Here is a 21,884-nt window from a genome sequence, read left to right as displayed (position 1 = left end):
GGGATTAAATGCTCCGCTCCAGGACAGGGAACGCTCTGAGCCTCCAGGGAGGGCAAGGTCCCACTGAGCTGGATCCATTCAGTGTGGATGGGGGAGAGGAGGAAGGGTGGCATGGGCTTAACTGACTTGTTCAGTCCGTTTGCAAGTGCTCCTGGGCAGGAAAATGTTGCAAAGCCCGCTGAGGACAGAGCAATAATACAAAGGGACCTACAGAGAGGCAAGAAATATGAGCAGGAAACAATAAAATGAGATTCAGCTTGGAAAAATACAAGGGAATACATGTGGGGAATAATATTTAGTAACAACTTCAGTGGGAGGAAAAGAACAGGAAAGCAGAAAACTGGAGGGGGAAAAAGACCTCTAGCAAGACAGAACGTGAACGGCAAATTAGGTATTTTGAAAGGTAGGTGCTGAGGTTAATGTGCTGAGCTGGGACGCAAACCCTGGGCATTATGGGCCATATTTAAGCAACAGCCTTTAATTGCATCAAGCTCCACCTTCCACTAATAAATGTGGCGATGGCTGGAACAGCTGTATGGGGACACAGAAACGGCCTGCTAATGGGGAGGAAAGGGCTTTGTCCACTGATCATGCCTGGCTAATAGGTAAGACATTTTGAAGTAGTTTCCCATGTGCATAGAGTGGGGGGGGGGGGGGTCATGTTGCTGGTGATGGGGTCGTGCTGTTCCCCTGCGTGAGTCAGTAGGTTGGGCGCCGTTTGGCCTGGGCCACTGTCTTGCCCTGAGCCGGTGGGCGCAGGCACAGCCTTGGGTCAGCGCTGCCTCAGCCCACCAGGATGGCTTACAGCTGCCTTGGGGCACCACCGTGCCCACAGGCCCCCTTGCATTTTGGTGGGAGCTATGGGCAAACCAGTGCCAGCCCAGCATGTATGTGTTTCGCTGGCTTCTCCCCACCAGCATTACTACTTACCATGCACACCATCTCCAGAACAGCACACTACTGGACACGTCAGTGCCCGAAATAGGTAGCCATGTATTCAGAAACAGACATGGAAAAAGCACACCACACACTTTAAATTGCAAGTGAATGAGAACATAAATTTACAGGGTGTAAGCAGCAGGAAAAAAGAGGAATTGTTTAGGGCGGTCTGGGAAGATGGGCCTGAGTAATAGAATAAAACTGAGCAAGCAAAAAAGAGGCATGTGGCCTCGCAGGGTGGGTTTCCTGAGCTGTGAGTCATCCCGCACCAAGCTGCATGACCCATGGTGGACAGCCCCATGGGGAGCACTCAGCCAGGGCTGCAGGGTGGGTGAAATGACTGCAGCAGTGTTTCCAGTCCTTCTTACAGCCATATAAGGCTAAAAGTGTATTTACGGGCCATGCAGCAGGTTGAGAAGTGTGGCTGCAATTTTTTTGCATTATAAAGAAGAGGGGAAGACAAGTTCTATGGAGCAGATGTACATTTCATTGGCAGGACCTGAAAGGCACCGTTCCCATCCTGGTCCCTGGTCAGATCCCGCCCAGGGCAGACCCTGCAGTGCTGCACTGGGGGTTTCCAGTTATCGTATCACACATGGGACTATTCCGTCTGAGTTGCAGCTGACGAGAACCTAGTCTCAACTAGCATTGTAGCCTATTCAAAGTAAATAAATGCATCTTTGCTGTCTATCACTTGTGCTTGCTCAGTGTTTATCAGCAAGTTTCCGTGCTCTCTTTTCCCCGTGCCATCCATAGTCACCATGTGCAGCAAGAAAAAACCGTACTGCTCTTTACCAAGGGGGAAAAAAAACTGCAAAGGGCGGGGGGTGGGGGGAAGAACCAAACCAAACCAAACCGAAAAAACCCATATAAAAATACAAGGAAAAGCTTTTGACACAAACTGTTGACCTCTCCTGCTGCGAAGTGCTTGTCACCTCAGTACATCTGCTCTAAGCCACGGCTGACCCCCCCTTCCTCCCCTGCCAGCTTTCTGCTTCCAGCCCTGCTGCTTCGCCTCCCCTGGATGCCAGGAAGCTGTGGCATCTTGGGACCCACTGTGTACAGACTGACAAAGCGTTCAGCCATGTAAGTTGTTTTTACTGTTATTCTTTAAAAACACAGCCAAAAATCCTAAGGTTGCTTTTTGCCAGGGTCTGGCGAACCAGGCTGGTCAGATGGGCTCTTGTAGACAGAAAAAAGTAAAGCATGAACTGAAGGAAAAAAAACCTGTCACAAAGCAAACAAAACCAAAGTCACACCATAAAGTATTTATTAAGAAACAAAGGGGGCTTTTTTCTTCATTTGTAAGAAACACTTTAAAGCAAGTGCTCTTCCAGAGATTTAAAAGCTGTATCAAATGGTAACATTGATTTTACATTATTGTACATGACATTAAAAAATAAAACAAAACCCAAAACAAAAAAAGACACCCCACCACATCTCACAAACTTCCTTTTATTACAACTCAGGTCCCTCTGCCTTCGGTTGTAAATTAATTTCTACAGACTTAGATTTAACTTATTCTTCTTTTTTTTTTAAAAAAAAAAAGTAAACAATATACAAAGAGATTCACCTGAATTTCATAGGTCAGAGGAGGTGTCCTTACCAGGGCACATGCAAGGCAGGCAGCGTGCGCTGGCGGGGCGGGCGAGAGCTGACTTGGTTCACAGTTGGGAAAGATCACGAGCGCGTGGATGGGCTGCTTGTCTGGCCATGCAGTAAGAGGCTGGGTCTCACCTGGGCCAAGTGCCTCCAGCTGCTGAAGGCATCCAAGCCCCTAAGCCTGCTGCAAACCCAGCTTTGCAAGGTCAGTGTGCCCAAGCTGCAACATGGGCACGTAGAAATGTAAATCCCCACGAGACCCCCCAGAGCATGTTGGGTCCTTCAAAAGCCTGGCAACACCCAGCTCCGGTGCACCTCCTGCCTGTAAAGAAGCACCAAGCTGTGCAGGCAGAGCAAAGCAGTCGCCCAACGCCTCCAGCAGCTGGTTGCTGCCTTGCCAAAGCCACCCAGCCTGGCTGGAGGGGAAGCCGGGTCTCGTTAGTCAATGTTTCTGTCCAGGTCCTACGCACTGAATGGGAGATTGCAGCCAGGAACAGCAGATCCAGGGTAAATTACTTATTCATTTTCCTATGTCAGTGGTCAAACCATTCCTGCCTGCTGCAGACTGCCTGTGTGTGGCGTTTACAAGTAAACCATTGGATTTGGCAATGCATCTGCACGTACGCGTAATTTAAAAACAGACATACAAAAAATAGTAGTATCACAGTTATTGCTACATACTGATACAGTATCAGGCAATAAGAAACCTTTTATCAGCTCTGGTCTAGTTACAGTAATTGCCCGGTTTTGGTAAATGCCCTCAGTCCTCTGTTGCGGTGTTTTGGCTGAAGAACAAATGGATGGAAAGGCAGAGACTATGGGGGTTTTTTTTAAGAGCCAAAACAAGCCTTAACTAGTCTGTTGCACCTGGGTGCTGTATTGCAGTTAGCATGGTCTAATTATTCCCAGTACTCTGTTGCCCCTTCAACATGGAAAGGTAATTTTTTTTCCCCCACAGGAAGCAAAGCAAGATGGGGCCAGCAGCTCCAGTGCAAAGTGCCATCGCCCCCCCCGCCCTACCTTGCGCCACCTCCCCAACCCCCATGGCATCACAGAGAGCCACAAGCACCTTCATCCTTTGGTTGGGCCTTTTTCCTTATTTTTAACTATAGCTGTGCCTTCCTCATCCCCACAGGTAAAGAAGAAAAGGGGATGGGTTTCAAACCCCCACCAGCCCCTCTGTATCCAGGTTGTGGTGGCTTTGTGTGACACCCCCTTCCCACCCAGACCAGGGCTGGGGACTCAGAGTGGGCTGGCGGGGGGGCACAAGGCCCATTTTCCTACAGTGAGACAGGATCTCAAGCAGGGTTTGGGGCTGACGACTTCGTGCACGTTCACACGGGTTTACTGTTTCATGGGAAATGAGGTTACACCAGGCGTGTTCGGAGTCACAGTACGCCCTTGCTCAGCAAAGGCGGTTTCAGCTCAGATGCTGCTAGCTGCACCAAAAGCTTTGCTGAGTGTCAGGGAGAGCAAGCGCCTCGTACCCTGTTTTCAGTAAAAAGTTCACAAAGGTAAGGTCTGTGCAAACCACTACTGGGTCCTGATCTTGAAGCAAAACCACATCAAGAAGGGTTTCAAGTGCACTGGAGGGAAGAGCCGAATAATTCACACTCTTCTCATTCCTACATAAATACCAGGGACAAGGAAAATTGGTCATTGCAAGACTAAGCCTTTCATGGCATTTCACCCCAAACCAGGGGTGCATAAGAAACCACGGGGGCTGGTACCAGCACCCGGCACGCAGGGATTGCACCGTTCGGCTCGGGGTTGTGATTGTCTGTAAAGCAACGGGAAATGTCATTGAGGAGCTGGGAGAGGAGAAAAGAGGTTTCTTAAGTACTGCGGTCTTGTACAGTGTAACAAAACTCTTTCTACAAATTAATTAGGCAAATACTTCTGACCATGTCATACCTGAAGGGCACTTAATGGCTCCGGCATTTATCTCACAAGTACAGTGATCTGAAATACATATGCATTTTCAGCGTAATCCTTCACCGCTGTAAATCAAGCACTGGAATGAGAGCATATCTGGCAACGTTAATTCAGAGATATCATCCTACAGTTTCTGGCAACGGAACCCGATGAAAATAAATGGTTTATAAACACTGTCTGACATGCATGAGCCTTTCAAAATTATTTACAAGTGATGTTCTGGGAGCTTCATTCCAAGGAAGTATTTCTCCTCCATTCAGTTTAGATATTAAAATCTGTCAGGTGGGGAGGGGGAGGCAGGCGTCAGCGCTACACAGTCACAGCTGGGTACATCTTCTGTTCGCTGTTGGTGTGCGGGTAGGGAGACTGGATCTGCCTGTAGCCGCTCTGCAAACCGTCGAGGAAGGGGGGCACCGGGGTCAGGGGCATCGAGTCGTGCTGCACAGCGTAGCCCACGTACTGGGGGTGCAGGTACTGCCCCTGGTGCGGCACGATCTGGGTGGCCTGCTGGCAGTTCAGCACCGAGAAGTTCGTCGGCATGTTGACGTAGACGTTATTCATGGTCCCTTCTGGCAAACAGCAGTTGGTCTGGGACCTGGTCGGGGGGGCTCTGGCCCCTGAGTTGGCGCTGGAGCTGGAGCTGGCAGCGGTGCTTGACTGGCGGGAGGAGGAGCCCCGGGAGGTGCTGGCACTTGGGATCATGGGGATAGTCTCCATCAGGCGGGTGCCCCCAGGGGCTCGGCTCTGCTGGGGCTCCTGCTTGGGCCGCAGGCACCTGCAGCAGCAAGCTGCCACCAGCGACCCCAAGATGATGAAGGCGACAAATACAGATCCAACGATGAGGAACGGCACGTAGATGGGCACTGCAACAGCAAGGAAAAAACATCATCACTGGGGAATAAGGACAAACCTCAGCAGCTCCAGCAGAAGGTCTCATCCCCATCAGCCGAGCCCACCTCCCAACAGTGCAGGTCAATGCAGGGGGAGCACTAGAAGTTGTGTGTACGGGAGAGCATTTTGTACAGAGAGGATGAAAGGCGCTGCTAAAACCACTGGCTGCGGTTTCCAAAAGCATCTTCAAAGTTATTAGCAGGGAGGAAAGCTCACAGCTCGCACCTCTCAGGAGGGCATTCGCTCCCGTTGATGGTGGTCTAGTCCACATCAATCACCACTCTACATCTCACCAGATCCTGTCTCAAATACACCTCACAAGAAAAATCAGGCAAGAGAATGATGGGTTTGAACAGTGCCATAGGGAGCTACTTTGGGGGCAGGATCCCTGCTCAGGGCTTGGGAGCACAGGGTGGTCAAACCCTGGTGCCGCTCTGCACCCTCCCCATCACCAGACCTCTCTGGCCACTGCCACCCTTTGGGCAGAGGGACGGCCAGGCAGCACCCAGGCAGCAGTCACCGGGGCTCTGCCACACTGCAGCCTCAGGGATGAGTGTCCAGCTGCTCCGCGCCTCAGCCCTGGGTTTGGGGAGAAACACCATGGGGTGGGTGGCGGGGGCGACAGCACCAGGCTCCAAAACTTTGCTACCAGCATCCCTCCTTGCAAGGCTTAAAGGGATATCAGGACTGGTGGAGTGAGAGTGGGCGAGGAGTGGGAGCAGAAAGTACAGGCCATAATGCTTCAGCAGTGGAGCTGGGAGCCTGACAAGGCAGACAGCAAGCACCATCCTTCAAAAGACCTGGGATCCGGTCCCTCTGCACTGCCAGGGAAAAGATGTTTCCTCTGCCTCAGTAAGAAATCTGCACGGATATATCCAGGAATAACAAGGGGAAGGTGCCTCCATTCAGCTCCTGTGAATGCTCCTGGCAACACGCCTGGGCTTCATCCTTTCCACCAAAACCCGGCAGCCCTGAGCAGGGCTGCAGACCCCTGCCTGACCGGCATTAATGCAGATGTGCCCTGGGCACAGGGGCAGCGGCTGCCCCTCCGGCACGTTAACCAGTGCCGACACAGGGCGACGGCTTCCAGACCTGCTGAGCAGCAAGTATTAATTGTTAAGAAAAATGCCTTGTTCTCCAAACTGCAGAGGGAGTCATCTGTCCGCTCAAGTCAGAATATCCTCCTTGCACAGCTGATTACATGGAGCAAGTTGTTATTAACCAAAAGGTCACACTTCTCCCATTTCTTCTGTAATTTTAACACTTTTTAGGCAAAAAGCTTGCAAAAAAAAGTCTCTACTTCTGCGCTTGGCAATACAGTAGCTCTTGAGCAGGTGCATGCACTTGCTACAGACTCTTAACACACAAGTTTTCCGAGAATAAGTCTGTCCTAATTATAACACCACTTCAGGCTACTTCTAGCGCGTTCAGCATGTGGGGATGGCAACAAGGGTGCTGGGAAGGCACCGAGGCTTTTTTTACAACAGCAGTGGAAAGACTGGAGTTTATCCTTGAAATTCAATCTTGTAAGAAACAGTCCTAAGTGGGGTATCTGAGCTGGAAGGATGTATACAATTAAAGCGGGGACTGGCCAGAAATAATTTTGAAATGTCACGTTACTTTGGTGTCGTGTGTCCCGTCCCGTCCTCCCCCCCTCTGCCTGATCTGGGTTGTTTCATGTTTTTTCTTCCCGTTTTAACCGGGGGCGCAACCAGGGCTGAGGAGCCAATGCGGAGCGGTGGCAGAGCCGCACACGACAAACAGCTCGTCCGAGGCTGCCGGAGAGCGGTGTCGCCTCCTTTTAAAGAAGACCGGGCTGGATTTTCAAATGCTCGGGAGGGAAAAAGGAGTCCCCAGGCGCGGGCGCTCCCCCCCCGTCCACGAGCTGCGGAAGGGCCGGGCTGGCCCCGCCGCCGTTCATGCCTCCCCACGACTCCTCGGGGAGGGGGGGGGGGGGGCGGTCTGGCGACGAGGGGAGTGAGCGGGCGAGGCTGCCGCAAACCCGCGGCGGCTCCCGCCGAGCCGGGGGGACCCCGGTGCCGTGGCCGTGCCGGGGCCGCCTCACCTGCCGCGCCGTCGGGGCCGTCCTTGCCGGGGCGGCCGGCCTCGCCGCCGCCCTGCCGCCGGTCGTTGTCGCAGGCGCCCTGGTCGAGGCGCGCCTCGGCGCTGGAGCAGCAGTACCGGAGGGCGCAGCTGCCGCAGCAGATGGTGGCGTCGCCGCCGTCGAAGCGCTCGGGGCACTGGAAGCCGTCCCGCCAGCCGCCCTGCCCGTCCAGCCAGCCGTGGCAGTACTCGCCGCTGGCGGCGGCCCCCGCCGGTAGCAGCCAGCCCAGCGCCGCCGCCGCCGCCAGCAGCAGCAGCCGCCAGCGCCGCCCGCCCCGCATGGCGCCGGCGGGGGGGGGGGGGGGGGGGGGGGAGCGGCGGGGGGAGGGCGGTCAGAGCCCCCCCGCGCCGGGGCAGCGCCGCCCGGACCCGCGGGGCATGCAGCCGCCGCGCTGCGGGGAGTCTCGCCGCGGGTCCCGCCGCCGCCGCCGCCGCATGCCCGGGGCTGGCCCGCGGGGTGCGGAGCCGCCGCCGCCGCCGCCGCCGCTACTCCGCGCTCCTTCCCCGCCGCCGCCCCGCGCCCCGCGCCGCGCCCATGGGCGAGGGCCGGCGGCCGTGGCGGTGACCGCTCGGGGGGCGCTCGCTGAGGAGCCGCCGCGGTGCGCCCCGTCGGCCGCGCCCGCCCGCCCGGCAGCGCCGCTGGGAGGGGTGGGGCGGGGGGCGCCGCGCCCCGTCCTTATAGGCAGGGGCGGGCGCCCATCGCGCATGCGCCGGCCCCGCCCCCCCGACGGGGCGGCCCCGCGCCCCCCGGCCCGCCGCGCTTTGGAGGGGGTAAGAAGGGAGGGGAACCCACCTGAGCCTCCCCGCCCCGCTCCCACCCCCCAGGAAAGCCGCCACCGACGCCCCGAGGAGCGGCAGCCAGCCCGCCCCCCCACCCCCCCACCCCGGTGCGGGGTCGCTCGGTACCGCGCTGGACCCACGCGGTGGGTTTGAGGGGAAGGCGCCAGGATGCGCTTCCAAACGCGCCCAAGCTGCTGAACCGTCAACGAAGTTTGACTTTTATGGAGAGGCTGAAAAACGACTCGTGTGTTACCGACCGGAGCTTTTGCTTATGGGACATCAGATGACCTAAAAACAATTATTCTTGTAATAAAAAGGCAGAAAACGGGATATCTCTGCTAACTGTCACTGCTTTTAAACCCTGCTGCTAAGTCATTTCACTGCAGGGAAGGTGACCGCAAAATTCTGTTTATTTGTCTCATTCTTTCAAGTTATTCTTCTTCAGTTAAATTATTGTCTTGCACTAATGACATACCGGTCCTTCCCCCTCCATTTTCATCTCTCTCTTTTGTTTGCCTCCTTTCAGCCGCTCCTAGACAGCTGCAGGCTTTCACAGAGGTATTAGCCTGGACCAACAGATTCTGGTCAAATTACAGCCCAGGTAATTGCACTTTGCCCCCCTCGGCCTCGCTGCTGCTCCCAGGGAGTTGTTTCCCAGCCGTGCCCCTTTCCCCGCTCAGCCTGCAGCCGGAGCCACGCCACCACACGGGCAGGGTGCAGAGGTGGTTCCCACACCTCTCGTGCCTTACCCCCACTGAGGATTAGTAACCCAGAGCAGCCGACCTCTGGAAAAGCTTGTAGTTACCAAGATGGAAAGTGGGATTGCAGCGGGACAGGTTCTGCGCTGCCGTATCCACCCAGCTGGACAAACGAGAAGAAACTTGCGGCGATTTGAATGATGGAGCTTGAGATGCTCCATCTCAAACCCTGATCAGCAGTCAGCCCGAGCCGCCAGCTCCAGCACGTTCGGCTGGGGGCGAGGAGCACACCAGGCACAGTCGTGGCCCATGATGGATTTAACACAATCAGCCCGCGTTGCCCGGAGCACCCGTTGCCCAAGACAGCCCCGCGCTGTGGGTCAGGCCGAGGCACGGCAGGGAAGGGGAGCCTCTGGGGAAGGAGTTGAAGCCACGAGCTCCCATCAGGGACCTGTTGGGGTGTCCAGCAGCTCCCAGTGGCAGCGTGGCAGCTGTTAAATGCCTTCATTCAGCGGGCTTCCTACGAGAATATTTTCTTTAAATGTGGGCTGGACTGCATTATCGTAATAAGAAAAGCAGCTTCTTGATTCTTTTATACGTGGCAAGCAAAATACTTTCCCAGCCCCGTCCTTCGAGTCGATGGTTCCACTGATATTCAGTAAGGTGGATCTCTTTCAATGGCAATAACAGCCTACTAGAAGATAGTCTACTTTTTATTTATCTAGCACATACGTATTCCCAGGTAGGAGCCTTGATCGCAACAAAATATCAGCACCCGATCCCTTGCAGAGATTGTCTGTAACAGGTGCTTCATATATTCAAGCTCAGAATTGGTCTCGACTTGTCTGGGTAAAACCAGAGATAACAGCGCACCTCACTATGCTTTCATAAAACTTAAAATATTTGGCACTTTCCAAAGTGCTTTAGAATGTAGTTAGCAATAGACTAATTAGCAAAGATTTTTCTTCTACCTGTCTTTACAAGCTGATCAGGTAAGATTTGTATTATTTACAATTTAAAGCACAGGAAAAAAAAAACCAAACCCAAAGTAGCTACTCTGCAACTTCTGCACTTACTTTCCCATGTCTAGCAATTTCATAACATTAATTCAATCCTTTCCAACATAAACCAAACCCATCGCTAAGGCCACCACATTCCCTTTCCCATCAAACTGAGCATCTTGCAGCTTTTAACATATACATTAGAGTGGGCAAAGATTTTTAAAGCCTAGAGATATTCAATAATGATCACACAGTCTAGAAACCTCTATTATCTGCTTCAACTTCATTTTTTTAAAAAGTATCCGAACTTCTACCACTACCTGTTGTAGTTTTCTGAGCCCTTTGCCGCAGTAGAAATGTTCTTCGCCCTTCTCAAGCCAAAAGCGTGATCACGGGAAAGCGAATGCCACGATTTGTTTCACATTCAGCTGAAGAACTCACATGCTGTTGTTCTGTGTTTCCTGTGAAATCTCACTCAGAGCAGGGAAAATGCAATTTGTTAAAATTACTTTTTTTAGTTGTCTGAAACAGACAAAGTGCGTTTTCCACATTATTTTTAACACTCTGAACTGCAAACTGCCTGTGCGGCAGCGTAGCGGATAAGTACGTCTACATCATGCTATAGCTTTTATAGGACCCCGCACCCAGCCGTTGCGCTGGCCGTGCGAGAGCGATACCCGCACACCTGCGTGCCCGGGCGCGGCGCCGTGACGCAGCTCCCTGCGCCGGTGCCGGGCCGGGGTGCTGATCATGCGGGCAAAGCTGCTGCTGGATAATCACCACCGTATGCTTAAGTGACTGCCTAAGACCGCTATCTTCTTACCTTGTAAATTCATTCAGCGACTGCATTGACAGATAGTGTCCTTACTATAACACAGGCATTTCGCTGGTTTGCTACTACAGTCCCTCTACAGATGGCAGTTTTTAAAAAGTATTTATGTGCCTTCAGAACCTTTCTTTTCCTTAGGTTTGCAGGCCTCATTTGCGTATACAACTGCTTCCATGTTAAATGAACAAAAGGGAAAAAAAAAAAAAGACATCAGGAATAGGAAAGGCACGAAAAGAGGGATAATACAAAAGCAAAGTCTTTTGCCCTTAGCGGCTCCCAGTTCATCTGGGGAAAACCAAGGACACGCACCTTGAGCCTGAGCTGCTGAACCGGTCACAGTGAGGCACTGCAAACTTTTGTTGGGACTGGCTGTGCACTGGGCAGGAAGGAAAGAAGAGAAAGGACACATTAGAGGAAGCCGTAAGAATAAGAAGGAAGAAACAATAGTCCCTTTCCCTCCCCCTTGGGTGTCCCTCTTACAAATTCTTCAAGATAAAGCAGGGCCAGAGACCTGCCACCTTATTCTGTATCTCTACCTGTTTTGGTTGGAACCTCTTTGGAGCTCAGAAAAGGAAAACCCTGCGACACGACTCTCCGAGCTGCCGTGAGCTTCTGTGGGCGCGTAAGTGGCTCTTGCTGTTAGGGATGTTTTGCTTTCCCTGTTGTATTTCCAACCCATGCTCTGCAGCTTGCCACATTCCCTCGATGGTAAGAGAGACACAAAACTGGCAGCAACTCCTATCCTGTTTTCCTTTCAACCTATTGGAGATAGATAAACTTTAGACGGTGGATGGATGATTTCTTCTCGTCCCCTTTGGGATATTAGGTTTCATTCTTGGGTACAAGTGAGATTACCTGTTTTTCACTGCCCAGCCCTAGATGGCAACCAGGCATTTATGTACCTTTCTCATTATATTTAGCTATATATGATGCATCTATTGTTACATCATTACTGTCAAACAATTTTGCAATCTCATCAGAAACCTTGAAAATCTGGATTCAAGAACTGATTTGGCTTTGCAGTTGTGTCCACAACACTGCAAGTCAGGACTGCAAATTAAAACTCGCAACATGAAGCCTTCTCCCTCGCTTCTCCCGGAGAAAAGCTAGAATTCATCATCACAGCACTATCGCTTAGATCACTTGGCATGTAAAAGCCAGGCCATGCTTACTGCAAGAGCTGGGTTTTATTGCAGTTTGCACACTTACATATTGCAGCTTCACACTTCATCAGTAGAGATTCCTCTTCCTGGTAATATAAAATAATGGAACCAATTCCCATCTGAAAGCCAAGCTGAGTGTGTAGGGGGTTAGTTGTTTTAAAACCTGTTTGTTTTGTTGTTTGGGGCTTTTTTACGCTTATAAACAAGTCACCTTGGAGTCAGAGATCCCTGCATCTTGTCCATTTATCCGGGCAAAGCCGCTTCTCCGGTAAAACCGTACATCCCACTGATACAGCAATGCCTTGCTGCCCCCGTGTGAGCTTAGTGGGAAGAGTAGCGTTATTAAAACACCATCGCTATGGGTTTTGTGCAGAGAACTGTTGTAATCAAGAATGCAGTCCTTACTGACAGGTTATACTAATGTAATTTCCCAGATGACGATAGTTACCAGAATATATGAGCTAAACTTCATAGGGTTTCCTTCTCTTCCTGCCCTGGTTATTAGCTACCTTCTACATTAGTGTCGCTGTATCTGGGGTAAGCATTATTTAAACACCATCAGTATATTTAAAGGCCCAAACTGCTGCTCCGATTGTGGTATTACTTGCATAAGCCAGACTGGTTTTTATCTCTGCTTAGGGAACATATTTAATATCTACTTTTTAAAATACATGTGTATTCATAGCAGAAAGGCTTTCTTTTATTGGCTCTCATTTCCTGGAAAATACTTAGAACAAGATGACTGAAGGAAAAAAAAAATCTCACAGAAAGAGTCAAAGGACTGTAAAAATAACCTCAGATGAAATGATACGAAGTTCGCACTCCCCTCAAGGGCTGGGCTGTGAATCTGCAGTGTCTGCACTGGCCCCAAGCACATCAATACGCAAAGCTCGGCTTCCACTATCAGCGCTCGCTGCCTTGGCGCACGCAGCAGCGACAGCAGACACCAGCGCTGGCACCACGCTATCACAGCCAATGCAGACACCTCCAGTATCGCACGGCTGCCTCCAAAATCCACCGCTGTCTCGATAACGGGGTTAAGGGATGCAGGCCGCGGGGAGCGAGGTGACGGGGTAGGAGTATCTGTAAGTGCTCGGGGACATCTCCCCCCGAATTCACGAGGGCGACATTGCAAGAAGTGCTGTTTCTCAGAAAACATCCCCCAGTTTCAACACTGAGCACCGTTGGGCCGGGGCTTTAGGGAGTTTGTTAGCATTGCCCGACTACTCAGCTGTGATCAATACAACTGTCACGCTCTTCTCCCAGGTGTCTTAGTGCACTGATTTTTCGGAGCTCCCACTTACTGCAGACACAACAGATTGCCATTACAGTCTAAAAGACACAAAGCTGATGTGCACATCTTCAGACTGAAAGGGGTGCCGTCTCCTAATCGAATTATTATTACTGCTGTAACCAACCACTCGAGCCACTAGCAAAAAGGAAAGAATTTTAACCTTTTTCCCCTCCTCAGACAAGAAGAGAGGAAGAAATACTTATTATGGGCTAAATCCATCTTTCCACAGCTTGTACTCCCAGGGAGACTGGCCAATTTGACAAGGCATCATTATTACAAAGTTATTTCAATTGAAAAAAGAAAAATTCCCAAGGTACAGGAATTTTCCACATTCACTCTCCAGTTTATGCTGCACAGAGCATAAACCACGAGCATTTTGTCGAATGCAGGAAGGAAAAGAGAATTTTGCTGTTGCTCACCTCTTAATGCCAGAGTGCAGGACAAGGATTTAGACACAATATGGTGAAAGCAGCATCACTGTGCAGCCATAGCCCAGATTCATGAGCTCCAGAAAAGAAAAAGGTGCTTCTCATCTTAGTATGGTTCAACAGGACTTAAACGACAACTTAATTTGCAGTTTTTGATTTTACACAGGGATTATTAGTACAATTGCAAGAAGCAGCAACTTGGTGCAGGAAATTAGTAATATTTCTGCAAATATTTTCTAGATCAGGACATTTTTTATACTACTTACAAAAGAAGTAAAAAAGACTATCTGCTTGCATCGTTGCTGTTTTATTTGACATCAGTGGAACAGATCAAATACGACTTACCTTCAGGATGATAGAACCTAGCAATGTGGCTTTGGATTTCAATCCCCCCGCTCCATTCTCAGGACTAACTTTAAATGATACATCCACCACTCTGCAACGGTCTCTGTTTTTTAACGTTACTATTTCTGTCGCTGCTGAAATGCTGCCACCATCCGCCTGAGCCCATGATCTTATCCAAGTATCCCTTTTGCCCCAGTACTTCCCAGCAGCTCTGAAGCCTGGCAAACCCCACTACCACCACAGCGTGGGCATCACCATGACAGAGCAACAAATAGCAGCTGTGCTGGCTGCTGCAGCACTAGAAATAAAGCACGGGGAGAGACGATGAGGAAGGTGACACTTCAAGTGTAAAGTGACAAATTACTCAGAAAAGCATTTCTAGCTAAATATTTTTACTAATTAAGTATAAATTTAAGCATTTGCATTAGACCTACATCTTCAGTATGGCGATTCTTGCCCTGAGCAGGGCAATCTGGATGAGCTGCCACAGCCGCCCCGCAGTTCCAGCCACTTCTGCACATCTCTGATACAAGCAGGAGGTTGCTATTGGCACTGACAGAACGAATGCCTTCACCATGCCTGAAGCCAACATAAACAACACTAAAAGCCTTCCCTCTTTACTCTCAGAGCAAAGCTCAGCATCAGCTTCACTTTGCTACCATGGGATCAGGTAGGAGCTTTGCCCTTGTCGTCTCTACTGCATAAACTTAGCTAACGGCCAAAGCAAGTCTCGCCCCCGCCCCAGGGATAAGGCTTGCTTCTGGTTTGGCTGCCAGAGGTATGCGAACACCTGCCTGCTCGTTGAAAGCTATTCTTGTAGATTAAGCATTACGCTGCTACCGTGGGGGCACGCAAAGGCGATGTTAGCTGCAGTGAGTGCCTTCAGACAGCCACCAGTTCCCTTAGCAGCCAAAATAAAAGGTAAAAGGAAAAGAGACCGATCCTATCTGAAACTGATATAATGTGCATCACTAAGACTCATTTCTGTGGCATTAAGGCTAGCACGTCCCTTTTGCTGTCACTTCTGTTGGTTCATTTTGTCTGACCTGATGCTAAATCAGAACCACCGTAGCTGCCTTCGGCATTGCTGCTAAGGATACAGGAGGCGACACGCTGGAGAGCTGTGCCGAGCACAGCTGCACGGAACAATGAAGGCAACATGCTGGTAAGACACAGGTATGCTCACCGTCACTCCTCCGCCCATCTCCAGCAGAGGCGGAGAGATGTCCCCACGCTACTAAGGACTAAGGCAGTGCTGGCCTAACCGCTCGTCGCCATCGCACCCATGTAGCATTTGGGCTCACTCCAAGCCTTTCTTTGAAAGGTGGACTTTGTTTCAGTAAGGACTCCTTTATCATATGTACCTTACCTTATCCCTGGATAAAACAGCAGCAAAAGTGTTTATGCTCAAAGGTTCGGTTCCTTTACATGTATGTTGATAAAGACATAAAGGTAGTCCAGGCAGCCAAGAAGTGTTAACGCTGTTAACGGGAGTAGAATTTTTGGGGCGTTTTTCAGTTTAGAGCAGCTTCTATGTAAGTACTTAACCATGGAGTTAACAGAGTAGCTTTAGCTACCCAACTGCACAGTTTCTGCATTTGTTTCCCCCCAAGGCTTCACCCAACTGAAAGTCTACTCAAGCTGCCTGTCAATCTTTTTTCCCTGTGAGAATTTACCCCCTTCTTCTCTTATTAAGAGTACATGGTATTTTTCAAAATTTCAAGTTCCATATAAAAAATAGTTAGGTTTTGAATACTTGATTTTGAATATTCGTCAAATCTGTTTTTCTTTCCTTTTTTACTACAATGTAGTGTGTGAGCAAAACCTCATCATCCAAGCTTGCTTTTGTGACTGGGATCATCACCTCTGAAGCATATCCTGTTACCGCAACATGCCACAATAAATACACAGAGCCAGCAAGGGACTTCGTGCCCAGGAGATATACACCAGCATCTAATCAGAAATGGATTTTGGAGGCAATTACATGATGCTCTAGAAAGCTGCTGTCCTGCTGCTGCCCAAGCACACGCCATAGATTGACACCTGCGTTGAAGAGAAAAGAAAGAGTGAAATCCATCAGTCTGTGAAACATTAGTTGAACAAACAAGTGAAGTTCTTTCGCCTGTTCAGCTATTGACCTGCTTAGGACAGGAGTATGTGTTCCAAGTTTTCCATGCAAGCATTCAACAGCATTGACCTGATATCCTGGTGGGGACACGTCTACACTCAAACAAGAGAAAAATCAACCCAGAAGCTTTTCCAGTTTGTAGAAGCCTCTAAACTTAAGCATAATCTGTTTGTAACAAGAAATGCCTTATGCCTTAAAGGTGAGAAAACGTTCTTTGGAAAAGTTATCAAAGCTAAAAGTAACATGCAGCCTACTCACCTCCTCACTACCTTAAAAAAAAGTGTAAGAAAACATGAAGAACCTGGAAACAAAACCCAAAGGTGACATACTGCACGACAGCCACGCCTGCAAGGGCATTGAGGCGGCAGTTTGTAACTGGGAGCCTCCTGCCACCTGGTGAAAGCAGCACTCTCCAACAGAGCTATGGGAATCCTGATAGGACTCCCTTATTTTTGTTTTTTAAATTCCTTTGGTTATGGAGTTAGTTTGTAAATTTTTTCCCCTACAAATAAAAAAATGTCACCTTATAGAAAATTAAACTGCTACGATTTTCTATTTCTACCTACTAAATGCAACATCCGACCCATAAAAAAAAAATTGTATTACAAACTCAGTTGATTTGGGACTACAAAAGTGTCAGTATGTAAATATTCAACATTGAGTTCAGAAGAAATGATCCCAAACTGAATTAAAGCCAACTGTCCCGTCCACAGTAGGAGGCCTTGTGCTCTACATCCCCTCATCTCTCCCCACACTTCTCTGCCCTCCGTTCTCCTTTCAAGCAACCTACCTCTCTGGTTGGGTGGAGGTTGCATGTTATAGCTGGATTGGAGCTCCACGGACACTGTCGCAGCAGGTAGCCCCTACCTTCCAGGGCTGCCGCAGGCATCAGCTCGGTGTCACTCCCCTCCCCAAGCCCAACTGCTGATTTTCATGAGAAGTTGGACAAACTTACTCCTGTGATACTTTAACTGTCCATCAGTGTCTGGAGATACTAGCCACAGCGTTGAAAGGTACTTAATGAGAGGGAAGAAGGAAACAGCCTGACAGCACAATCCCGGCCATTAATCCAAAACCTGCATAATTTATTGCTGGAAATTTTTGCACATAGCCAGTTCTTTGTTATTATCAACCTGCAAAAGAGTTTTAGGGAAATGAACTTTTCTAGAGCATAAGGCATTTAGGCTCTACAGTATGGATGGATATTTCTATACAGTTACTCTGGATTTCTCAGCAAGAACCTACAAAGAGCTTCTTTCATATCTTCTGCTGAGACATTCCAGGTATTAGAACCAGTAGCACATAAGAACTGACACAACACTGCTATGAACATGAGTAGTGGACTAGAAAACCCCCCAAAAATTACCACTGATGTCAATTTTCATTTAAAAAAATAATGCTATAAAAGCAATCAAGGCTCGAAATGCAGTTACGAATACGTAAATGGAAGGGGTATAGCTGGATTTGATTTTCCATGATGAGGAAGATGCATATGCTCTATCCAACTCTGCCTTATTTCAACCTCCTCCCCCCCAGTCTGCAAGAAAGCAGTAAGCAAGCATGGCAGTATCTAGCTAGCCAACTTGTCAGGAACAGAGACACACAAACGAGAGTGTAAAGAAAGTTTTGAGACGCTGGACCAAGGAAGAGGTTCATGAAGCAACCTGAGGCGTAACGCTATCCTAACGCCTGCTATGGCCATTGTAGGGAGAACGGTGAAAAAAACAAACCCAAACAAGTTACTTCTAGTAAAAGAAAGAGGTCACGTAAGTAAGTTTACACCACAGCTGTACAACAAGGTACAAACTAATAGAGAAGCACATCCTACATGTGTGACTTCAACCTTCCTCTGGTACAGATTTTTCTTTCTTTACAGAACAAGTAATCCAGACTTGATTTCCTTTCATGGTGTTTAAGTACTGGTCAGCTTCTTAATCTGCCGTGTAGAAAACCAAGCCACACCTTCAATGTATTTGTATATTGCACTCTAATTATATTACCCGTCTTTAAATTGGAAAAAAAAAAAAACACCCAAACCATTTGAAACAGTGGATACAATGCTGATCCCTGACAATCATGGCTAAATTCAACCACCCAACTAATATTCTGGGAATAAAATTACTTCAAATCCCATTTTGACTTCAGTTTGTACTCCAGCATGTGATTATTCCATTACATAATCACTTTTTCACATGGGCTAAATTAAGGACATAACTGCTGCCTTAATGTGAAAAGAAGCAGAACAACAGGTACCCAGGAGGCTCAGACTGCTTTCGAATTTACAAAGCCATCCCCAGTGCTGTTACACTACAGCATGATGCAGGTTTATACAGCGCACTGCACAGACAGTCTAGACAAACCTGTAACACACTACCTCCCTTCACCTCCCCACTTTCAAACCAGAAACAAAAGCCCTAACTTCAGCAAGGACAATTTTGCACTCTAAGTCCTAGGAAAAACAATTCTATGTATTAGCCAATGACATTTTTGTTTCTCCCATGACATAGCAGAACAACGGGAAATAATCTTTCAAATAGGCCAATATGTATTACAAGGGTCACAGCATTACTTTTTATTGTTTGCACAATGGTAAGTTGCACATGTGGACAAACAATACACATTTAGAGTCAGTTTCACAAATTAATACATTACAGGAGAGTCCAGTGGTTTAACATATTAACTATTAAAAAAACACTAACAAAGGAATACAAACATTACGGTTTTGACTGCAGCCCAATAAAAGTTTAAAAAAAGGTTAAAATCAAAATAAACTGTAAGCTTTATTTTTCCGAGACATAAAAAAACCACATTATATCCCCTCCTAAGAGACTGCTCACAAAGATGTAATAACATACAAGTACAAAAGTGAAGAATTCTGTGCTCAGTTTCCCTTAATTTTATCAGATCAAGTGACAAACTAAACATTTGCCAAAGAGCAAATCACTGCTGAATACAGACATCATTTCCAAAACATACAAAGTGGTAACAACACTAACAATAGAAAGCAAATGACCTGGTACTAGAAAAATCTTATGCACTGCAACTGTTTTAGAAAAAAAGGTGCTTTTGTGAAAATAATTGTGATTATTCATTTGATGCATGTTATATACAAAACATCTTCTACGTAAAAAGCAACTTGGCTCCGAAGTTCCACATTCACACTTCAGCTTGTCTCTTTATTTGCAAAGATTCAATTGATCTGTTATTTATTTCACGTAAGGCAGTACCTCCTCGAGATGTTCTCCCAGCTATTCCTAGTGCACACCAAATTGGAGATGCAGCACAAGCAGCTATGATGATGTGATACGCAAGATTCATAAACTGCTGTTGCAACAGCTTTAACCTTCAAATTACATAATTTTCCTCCTCCATTCTTTAGCAGCAACTTACTGTACTATACCTCGTATTGAAAGCAGATACGCAACTGCCTTTATGTGAACGCTAGTAGTGCTGACAAGAAGCTAGTGAATCAACTCTGTTTTGTAACAGCTAATCCGGGTTTTCATTAGAATAGCATAGCCCACCTCCCCCAGTTTCAGTGAAAAGCTCATCCAACCTGACAACTCTCTGCTTGCACACAGACCCTGTGGCATCCTGAGCTTTCAGCTGAAATCCTGCAATGCCCTACTTTTCAGCTCAGGAGAAAAAACCAAAACCAAATGGCTTGGGAACATTACCTGTGAAATGTCTGTGCCAAATTCTTTAGCACTGGCTGCTAAATGGGTTAAGAAAAAGGTTGAAAGAAATCCAGCTACTAATCACTATTTAGCAAACTTTATGAAATAGTAAACATTGTATTTCAGCTGGTCTTAAACAACAAAACACAAGAAGCTATGATGACATAGCCTGGGACCCACTGTTTGAAACTCCTGGGAACATCAAGACATGGGGCCACAAGGCAACATGGCGAAACAGCACACAAAGAAAAGGAGACCTGTCTATGCGGCAAAGTTTGCACGCCTGTATTTTATACATATATATATATATATACACATACATACACACAGGTGTGTGCACTGTACTGTATATATTTACATCCATATACACAAAAACACCCTGAAGTAGATTTAAAGGCCATATCCAGGAACAGAAGATATGAACTCTAGTATTTGTACTAGAATATATTTTATCTGTACAAAAAAACAAATATGCATATATTCATATGGTATAAAGCTTATTAACAAAAAATATTCTGCTACTAACATTAGGTTAAATAGATGGTTTTACAAGATTCTTTAATAATAACGCAGTATAGAACATTTCTAAAACTAGGGCCAAAAATAAAAATACATAAACGGGTTTCTATTCACAAGAAAATAGCTGTTCAATACGATTTCATTTTGTATTTCAGACTAGGGAAAAGTAGCAAAATTTTTATAAATCTCCTGGGATGCAGTTTAATTAATGTATCAATCTAGAAAAATAGACTTTTCAGAAGAACAAAGTTGATTCACTTCCCCTTCTCTAAAAAGGGTGCCTATCTTTTCCCTCGCTTGTTTCCAGCTGGAGGTTTCTTCAGCTGAAGAAGTTGCCCTCCTGTCCCAAAGCCTGCAGATGCAGGATTAGACACCCCGAACGTCAGGCCAGCTGATGCTGTGATGCCGGGATTGCTGAAGTTAAACCCAGATGTAGTCGAGCTGCCAAAGCCTTATGAGGGAGGGAAAAATATTTTAAAACATAAGTTACATCAGGATTATAAGTTTGTTCTCCTTGGAGTTATGAACACCAGCCACTTTATTACCAATATTTGTCATAGTTTATACTAACAGGCATCTGCAACAGTATGCCACACTGCTGACACACTTGAACGTGCTATGACAACTTGGATATTACAGCACTAACACAGGCTACCTCAGTGATTGTAAACAATTATATCCTAAATCACAAGCCTATTATACCATGATCCATACTGGAGTAGCACCCAAAAGTCCCACTGAAATTGTACCATAGAAGAACCATAACTCCTCAAGTTCTCAGTCTAAATACATAATGCATATGTAGGGTGGGAGGGAAGGCAGAAGTACAAGCAGCCTTGGCCTGCTCACTTCACTCGCAGCAGGTAAATGGCAAAGCTGGAGTCGGAGCTCCCAGCCTTGGGCCCTACTGACTATGCTACTTTTGCCTGTCTTTATAACATACATGGCACAGACCGTGCCTTAAATGAGAGCCAGAAAAAGGCTCCAAATCTTTGCCAAATTCTTGGTATTTAAAAACACCTTTTATGACTTAAACAAAAAAGCAGCACTGAAAACAGAGCCTTGGAAAGACTGAATGACAAGGTGAGCAAATTGTGCTATTTTAACTCCTCTACCCTCTTCTATCAAGGTAAACAAACTGAACGTTTTCTTTAGCTATAAAATGAGATCAGCTGAAGAAAATCTGCCTACAGTTTTCAGAAACAGTAACACCACCTCATTTTACCTTCTTTTGTGAATTTATAGTAGTTATGCATAACCAACTTGAATAATTGAAACTGTTAGAGAATGCTAGAAATTTCTCAAAAATTAGTCAAGAAGAAGCAGAACTTCATAACTCTGCTTTTTGTTCTCTCAAGAAACTGAATAAGGTAACCAATCATACAAAATAACAAGTATGACATGAGGAAGTTAAGATTTTAACAAATAGATTTATACACGTTTCACATAAAACCTGTAAACAATTAAAATATTAAGGAAAAATTGAACTGGTTCACAAGCAAAAAAGGGTATATTCTCAATAGGCGTCACTTAACATGGTTTCGTTAGTTCT

General features: G+C 47.5%; 2 protein-coding genes and 1 long non-coding RNA gene across 3 annotated transcripts in view; all 3 read right to left on the bottom strand.

The window, feature by feature from the left end:
- Positions 1–2,192: 2,192 nt before the first annotated feature.
- On the bottom strand, positions 2,193–7,866 carry SHISA2 (shisa family member 2). Its single transcript, XM_075083881.1, has 2 exons — positions 7,433–7,866; positions 2,193–5,339 (listed from the first exon to the last, which is right to left on the bottom strand). Exons 1-2 carry the CDS (start codon positions 7,749–7,751, stop codon positions 4,786–4,788), a joined length of 873 nt encoding a protein of 290 aa, XP_074939982.1. The 5' UTR covers positions 7,752–7,866; the 3' UTR covers positions 2,193–4,785.
- Positions 7,867–9,645: 1,779 nt separating this feature from the next.
- Positions 9,646–11,791, bottom strand: LOC142052954 (uncharacterized). Its single transcript, XR_012659038.1, has 3 exons — positions 11,315–11,791; positions 11,088–11,154; positions 9,646–10,943 (listed from the first exon to the last, which is right to left on the bottom strand). It is a non-coding gene; the product is annotated as an uncharacterized LOC142052954 (long non-coding RNA).
- A 6,889-nt stretch (positions 11,792–18,680) lies between these two features.
- Positions 18,681–21,884, bottom strand: part of NUP58 (nucleoporin 58) — a 36,409-nt gene continuing 33,205 nt past the window's right edge. Inside the window, exon 16 of the mRNA XM_075083859.1 lies at positions 18,681–20,783. Within this exon, the coding sequence (XP_074939960.1) occupies positions 20,614–20,783 (170 nt within the window). The 3' untranslated portion in view covers positions 18,681–20,613. The remainder of the gene's footprint in view (positions 20,784–21,884) is intronic.

Source organism: Phalacrocorax aristotelis, chromosome 1 (genome assembly GCF_949628215.1).
Source record: "Phalacrocorax aristotelis chromosome 1, bGulAri2.1, whole genome shotgun sequence".
Classification (NCBI taxonomy): Eukaryota; Metazoa; Chordata; class Aves; order Suliformes; family Phalacrocoracidae; genus Phalacrocorax; species Phalacrocorax aristotelis.
This window is presented reverse-complemented; position numbering and strand designations above follow the sequence as displayed.

Coding starts and splice junctions, on each gene's coding strand:
- SHISA2 (XM_075083881.1), bottom strand. CDS start 7,751: ATGCGGGGCGGGCGGCGCTGGCGGCTGCTGCTGCTGGCGGCGGCGGCG. Junction 5,340..7,432: donor CGGCCCCGACGGCGCGGCAG/GTGAGGCGGCCC, acceptor TTGCTGTTGCAG/TGCCCATCTACGTGCCGTTC.